The 7,774-nt window shown below is 39.6% G+C and overlaps 1 protein-coding gene across 1 annotated transcript in view; it reads right to left on the bottom strand.

Annotated features, from left to right (window-relative positions):
* TEK (TEK receptor tyrosine kinase) overlaps positions 1–7,774 on the bottom strand; it is a 157,419-nt gene that overhangs the window by 14,275 nt on the left and 135,370 nt on the right. Inside the window, exons 17-19 of the mRNA XM_007948136.2 lie at positions 4,822–4,932; positions 1,736–1,926; positions 494–607 (exon numbers count right to left, since the gene is read on the bottom strand). Coding sequence (XP_007946327.2) covers positions 494–607; positions 1,736–1,926; positions 4,822–4,932 — 416 coding nt within the window. The remainder of the gene's footprint in view (positions 1–493; positions 608–1,735; positions 1,927–4,821; positions 4,933–7,774) is intronic.

Here is a 7,774-nt window from a genome sequence, read left to right as displayed (position 1 = left end):
CGAGATGGATTGACACGGTGGCTGCGATGATGGACTCAAGTATAGCAGGGATTGTGGGGCTGGTGCGGGATCGGACAGTGTTTCGTTCTGCTGTGCATGGGGTCGCTATGAGTCGGAAACGACTCGATGGCACTTAACAACAACTACAACAACGTTTGCTGGGTGTAAAAGGGAATTGTGAGAACTTCTCAGAGGTTTATGAGCAAGAAGCCTCAGGGTCTGGACTGGATGTAGACCTGAGATCCTAGACCACTAAGGCTGGCATGTTAAATTACTTGGCCATACTTGACAGTGCCTTCTTAATTGGTAATGTGAACCCTCCAGTCATTCTAGGAATAACAATTTAGAAAGGACATTTGCAGCTCACGATAATATCTACTGGAATGCCCAGTCAGATGCCCTGATCACCATGGAACAATGGTACTATAAGAGAAACATGGTGGGGAGAAGTGCCTTGGAAAGGATGTTATCAATGCCTGTGTTCTGAACTTACCATTGTCTTTTTAACATACACTTCTTGGCCTCGGGACAATCCAAAATCCGCAATTTTGGCTACATAGTTTTCACCAACTAAAATGTTTCTGGCAGCCAGATCCCTGTGGATAAACTAAAAAAAAAAGTTAAAAAAAAATTATCTTCAGCATAAAAGTTGCTTTTTTACTTTATTTTTTAGCCTAAAGCTCTGGGGATAAAAGCTTTGGGGAACAGAGAAGAGAATGTGAAAGGGGTTTTAAGAAAGTTACCAGAATCTAAGAATTAGATGGCACCTGGTTACCAATCTCTCAGCAACTTAGAGGAGGATCTATGTAGGAGATCCTGGATAGAGAGGGAGAAGAATGTGGAACAAGACTCAAAACCATTTGGGGAAATAAAAAGGGTGGGGGGGAGGGGGTTGGGGACCGAGTTTGCTGGTCTGCTGGAGCCTGGTGGAACCGCTGAGACTATGGCCCCTAGCTGCCCTTCAGGTCTGGAATTGAACCCACACCTGTGGTTTCCAGCCTAACAAAAGACAGGCATATGAGTTGAACATTTCCCTGAGGTAGATACACTTCTTGAAGAGAACAACCATGAGAGAAAGAAGGGCTGTTTATGTACAGACAGTTCAGGGAGCAGGAGTGCATGGAGGGACAAACACAGGGAAGAGGTAACTATCAGGAGGAAGTGGGAAGGGAGCTATTGCATCGGGGTAAATTGTAGTCAATGTTATGAGATAGAGTGCATGTGAACTTCTGTATGGAAAGTGAATTTGCTCTGTAAACTTTTACCCAAATCACAATAAAAGAAAGAAAGTTACCAGAATCTAATTCCCTTAACATTCCTCCACAAAATTCTCAGTTGTGAATTCTGCCAAAAGATACACTACAGCTTGGGAGAAGCATTCAGAAAACAAAAACAAAAATCAGGTCACTAAATCTGGTTGAAATTTAATGTCTCTGAGATTGTATATTATTTGGAGCCAGACCAAGATAACATACATAAGGCACCCCGTGAAACACATATTTGGATGAAATTCACTAAAGAAATATATATTAACAATACTGGGCATAAATGTCTATAAAAATAGATGAAATATTAACAAAGAGATTAAAATTAGGGAGATTGTTTACACAATTTTTATTGTTTAATTACCATGGCTCTAAAAAATAAAGTCTATTAAAATTTCTTTTTTTAATTGGGACATTGAAGGAGAACTATTCAGAGGAAAGATGTCCAAAGTGAGGTCTTCTGAACACACCTGTTTTTGGCTCAGGTAGTCCATACCCCGGGCCACATCTGCTGCAAAATGAAGAAGTTGCTGGGAAGACAGAGTGGAAGCAGTGCTGTTGGCAATAGCGAACGCGGGATCAGTTTCCAGCACGCGGCTCTTGCGCAGAAAGTCCAAGAGGTTCCCGTGGGGGGCATATTCAATGGCCAGGTACAAGTAGCCTTTGGGGAAAGGAAGAGGACATCACCTTACAAGTGACCTAAACAGCTGTGAAATTTTTAAGATGTGCTGCAGCCCTTGGGAGCAGATTTTAAATTCCATTTTATCTAAAAGAAACACATCAGTGGTATCAACCTCAGAAACACTGGGCAACAGGAGGAAGAGAAGTGACATCCTCTTGTAATACTCAAAGGAACCCACACTTAAATTCTGATTCCCCTCTTCCCCACAGCCCCTCCAAAATAGTGGGCTTCCTGAAATCCTCTTGCCTCTTCAGAAATAATGTTGTTGCTGTCATGATTGAGTCAGCTCCAACTTGTGGTGACCCTATGTGTATCAGAGTAGAATTGTGCTGCGTAGGGTTTTAAATGGCTGATTTTTCAGAACTAGATTGCCAGGACTTTCTTCTGAAGTGCCTCTGGGTAGACTCAAACGTCCAACCTTTCTGTTAACAGTGTTGTTGTTATGTGCTGTCGAGTCGGACCCGACTCATAGCGACCCCTCCTTGGGTTTCCGAGGCAGTATCACTACAGAAATAGATTGCCCAACCTTCCTTCTGAAGAGTGGCCAGTGGGTTTGAACCGCCAGCCTTCTGGTTAGTAGTCAAGTGCCTTAGGCACTATGCTACCAGAGCTCCTCTGTTAACAGTACAGCATGTTAATTGCTCCCACCACCAAAAGACTCCTCAGTAATAATCCCATTGCCATTCCCAACTCATAGCAACCATATAGGACAGAGTGGAACTGCCTCATAGGGTTTCCAAGGCTGTAATTTTTACTGAAAAAGGGCTCTGGCAGTGCTGTGGTTAAAGCATTGGTTTGTTAATCAAAAAGTCAGCAGTTCAAACCCCCAGCTACTCCATGGGGGAAACATGAAGCAGTTTGCTTCTGTAATTTACAGCCTTGGAAACCCTGTGGACAGCTTTACTCTGTCCTAATGGATTGCTGAGTCAGAATCAACTTGATGGCAGTGGATTTAATCTTTACTGAAGCAAACTGCCACATCTTTCTTCCCAGGAGTGGTGGATGGGTTTGAACCACCACCCTTTCATTTAGGAGGTGAGCATTTAACCACTGTGGCACCAGGGCTTCTTTTAGTAATAATAGTAGAATGAAATTAAAGGACTTATTACAAGAAGATCTAGGATGCCCTTCTCCATATCACCTTTTACCTTTATTCAATATTATTTGAGAACCTAACACAGTCCAAGTGTTTTATTCCAGTCTATCTCTAGCTTTTCTCAAAGTTATTTAAAATAATAATAATAAGCTAATGACTAACCACAGCAGAAGAACCAACTATGAATGGCTTTCTCTACTGCTTTTTTTTTCCTCTCCCCAAATCCATACTAATTCACCATATTGCTGATTAGACTGTTGGCCAGTGGAATCTAGTCTCAGGGGCTGCATTTTGCTTAAAAGAACCAGAAAACTCAAGTATTTAGGGAAAATAAAACAATAGTTCCATAAACTTATAGTCAATTTGTCTTATTTTTATTCCACATTGTTCTTTTCTTTGGACACTATAAAAAGTAATTTGTTTTAATAAATGCATTGATCTATGGAGGCAATGAAAACTAATGGGTTTTACTATCTTTTAAATGAGGATTTTGTGATAAACCATTTTTTGTTTAAAATGTTGAATGAATTTGAACTTTAAATATTTTCTAAGAAATTGAAATTCTGGTAAAAAAAAAAATCTCTTAGCATTATGTCCTGTTTTATCATAAAGAAGTATTTACTGGTATAAATGTGTTTTCTTACTTCTTTACTGAAATAAATTTTACAAATCAAACAATTACATGCAAATATGTTGATGGAGCAAAATTGTAAAAGATATATATTTTCTGCTGTTGTTGATTAGTTTTTGTTGTTGTTAACTTTTATTTGCTGCGATTCCACACTGGTTACTATTTTCAGGAAACAGCTCAAAAATAAATGTTATTACCTCATTAGTTAGCTGAAGGGACATAATCTAACTTCTATAATTACTCTCTTATTGGATCACAGAATGATATATTATTCAAAGAGTTTCAAACATCAGTATTTTTAGTTTAATAAATGGAGGAAAAGGAAGTTTTCTTTTCTATTGTTGGTGTTTGTGCTACAAAGTCAACAAGAGGTTGTCAAGTTTGTAAATAATTACAGCATGGAGCACTTTTTTTGTGGGAGCAAACTTTTCCATGAGATACTAAGCATAGATTCTAAACTGCAGACCCATGTAGCATTCAGAGGTAAACCCATAGAAAATTTTTATTGTTACCTACTCATTTTTAGCTATACACACATTACAATTAGAAGTACTCGATAAATATTTAAATTAATAATGTAAATTTAACATTAAGAATATGTACTACATAGGATAGTTTTAAAGTTCCAATATAATTACACACGAATATACTTTGGATCAAAACAAAACACTATCAGATACAAGCTTATTATTACTTTTAACCTAAGTATCATCACATTAATCCTTCCACATTACAGTAGATTATTGGCATCCAAGGATTCAAAGTTCAGAATTCCCTTGGGTTTAGAGGAAATATTAAAAGGCAGGCAATTAGGAAGAACCATTTTAATTCCATTCTTTCTGTTAGTGAAGTTTCCCTCACTCTATTTCAGAAGTAATAGCTGAGGAAACCTGTGGATTTGCAAGGATGGGTGTGGGTAGGGACTATAGATAGCTTTAGGAAATCCAAGCCAAAAGATTCAGCCTTGCTATTTCCAGAAAGATGCCAAACTTTGGAACAAACTATACATGGGACTAGACATTCAGATTGAAACTATGATTTTAAACAAAATAAGTGACAGTCTTGTGATTATTATCTTTCCTAATTTCAATTTGGTATATGTCTTAGAAAAAAATCTGGCTGGAAAGACAGGAAAAGAGTATCTTACCTCGATGTTCACATGCTCCCAAGAGATTGATGATGTTGGGATGGTGTCCAAGTTTACAAAGAACTTCAAGTTCCCCTGCAAAGTCCCTGTGATCATCTTTGGAGGCATATTCTGGAAGAAAGTCAAGGACTGTAATCACTCTCTGTATACCTCTTCAGAATCAAACATCCCCTCCTTTTCTCCAGGACCTTCAGGTGCCCTCAGTCACCATTAGGTCTGGAACACTGTACATAAATTAAAGCGATTACTCTATAGCAGCACTTCTCAACCTCTATAGTACTGAAATTGTTGGTGTCATTCTGCGCATTGTAGGATGTTCAGCAGCAATCTTGACTTCTACCCATCAGATGTCAATAGCCCAAACCAAAATGTCTCTAGACATTGTCAAATGTCCCCTGGTGGCAATATTACCCCTGGCTGACAACCACTGCTCTAACATTATCTAGTTTAAACTCTCAAATACTCAGAAAAAAATGACTTGATAGAAGTGGGGCTGCCTCAACTTTTAGCTTGTAGCTCTTCCAGCTAAATCTACCATCCAGAGATAAATATGCAGAGAAATAGCACCAAACTAAGCAGTGAAACATCACCAATACACGCACCTGGCTCTGTATAATGATTTTAACTTGCTTTCTCTCACAAAGCATTCTTGCTAACCAAACTGAACCCCAATGACATTTTCCTACAAGTTGCGTAGTAGTCAGAAAACTGAGTTGCATTTGTTTCCATTCTTTTCACCCTGTCTCATCATTAGCATTCTCACCAGAGAAAGAACCACCCAGTACCAGGCTAAAGAGAAGCCTCTTTGGTTGATGCACAAACTGACTAGTCAACCTTGAGTTGGTAACAGTTTGCTATTATTGCTTTTTAAAAATAACATGGGGGAGTGGTATTGGGGTGCTGGTTGCCATGTGTGTGCCTAAATGTGCATGCTTAAATGTGCTTGGAGATTGTGAGAAGAATGTCTTTTATGGGCTTAATGGTACCAGTAAGACTGATAAGCAGGCAATTCCAAGTCAAGTGTTTTGTTTGTAGCAATGGAGTTTCACTTTTTTCTCTGGCCCTGAGCGCTAATGCATGGGGAACATCTTAAAAGTAAAGTTCTTTATGAGGAGGTTGTCATCTTACTTTAGTAACTTCCCTCCTTTGAATGGATCATTCTGCCTGCAGAAATTTTCTGCTGAGGTACTCTGTTAAATGATGATGTTACATCTCTTCATCAGGCTCAGGTCAGATCTCACTAGGTTCTGCACCCTTTCTTCTCACTGTCCTCATTGCTCACCAGAACTCCCTGGGTCTAAATTACCAAAAGAGAAAAGGTATTTTCTAACTGTCAGGCAGGCATTATTTTGGGTGAGGACATACTACTATATATAATGAAAGATAATATTGTTTGTTTTGTTTTCTCATGTAGTCTTAAAAACAAAGAAAGCAGAGGTTTAATAGGATTTAGGGTCAATTCTCATCATTGGCTCTATACTAAGTTGAAATAGGAGGAAAATTGCCAGTGAGATTAGAGAGCCCTTAACATGGAGCTGTTGTGTTGTTGTTATGTGCCATGGAGTCAGACCCAACTCATAGCGACCCCTCCTTGAGGCGGTCTCACTACAGAAGTAGATTGCCCAACCTTCCTTCCAAGGAGTGGCTGGTGGGTTTGAACTGCCAGCCTTCTGGTTAGCAGTCAAGTGCCTTAGGCACTATGCTGTCAGTTAATAGCACCCCTGCTCAAAACTTTTTTCCAAGCCTATGACAGCACATAACAACAACAACATATGCTGTAAAATGAACAGTGTAGCTTTGCAACCAGGTCAGCAGCACCTGGTGCCCTGGCATGCTCACATGAACAAACAGTTGACCTGACCGCATGCATGAACTGCTACTTTCCACAGAAGAAATGGCAGCTAGTGTCACCAGTAAACTGGTCATTCTACTTTTTATTTTTATTATTCTAACTTATTAAATGCATAGAAACCAAGCTGACTTGAGATAAAAACGGCTGGCAGAGATCTAGTTTTTGTGATCTCAGATCAGTATTTTTAAACTTAAGGGGGCAATCTACTTCCGTAGTGATACTGCCTTGGAAACCCAAGGAGGGGTCGCTATGAGTCAGGTCGGACTCGACGGCACATAACAATAACAACAAAAGAATCACAGGGAAAACTTGGTAAAAACATAGATTCTCATGTGCCACACATAGAAACTCTGATGTGATAAATCTTGGGGTTGGGGAAATGCACATGGATGCATTTCTAACAATCATGTCCAGGAGATTTTGATCACATGACCATTATGAAGACAGTGGTTCCTGCCAGCAGCATCACTTGGGAACCTACTAGAAATGCGAATTTCCAGGCCCCATTCCAGAGGAGTGGAAATGATGAAGTAAAAGAGCTGGACAGAAGATTGCAAAGGGTAGCAAAGGAAAACAAATTGAAAAATTATAATGGAATGCTGCAAAGACCTAGAGTTAGGAGACCAAAAGGGAAGAACATACCCATCATTTCTCAGACTGAAAGAATTGGACATGTTTTCAGGAACCAGTCCTTGGAGAAGCACATCATGCTTGGTAAAGTGGAGAATCAGTGAAAAAGGTGAAGATCTTCAACGAGTTGGGTTGACTTAGAGGTTGCAAAAATGGACTTAAACATAGCAACATAGCAACAATTGTGAAGATGATGCAGGACTGGGCAGTGTTTCATTCTGTTGTACACAGGGTCACTATGAGTCCAAACACTAACAACAACAACATGGCACAGATTTGCTGCATTGGGTGTAGCCTAGCAGCCTGTTTTCTAACAAGTCCTCCAGAGGATTCTGATATGCACTCAATTTTGAGAACCACTACAGTAAGGGAAACAATCATGCTCCCTGAAAGTTAACAGTGCATGACTACCATCTGAATCTATTATCTCACATTCCATGGAATCAAGACAGTGGTGCTTAAATGGCCCTT

This window comes from Orycteropus afer, unplaced genomic scaffold, assembly GCF_000298275.1.
Source record: "Orycteropus afer afer isolate SDZICR_OR568_19922 unplaced genomic scaffold, OryAfe1.0 scaffold00205, whole genome shotgun sequence".
Lineage (NCBI taxonomy): Eukaryota > Metazoa > Chordata > Mammalia > Tubulidentata > Orycteropodidae > Orycteropus > Orycteropus afer.
This window is presented reverse-complemented; position numbering and strand designations above follow the sequence as displayed.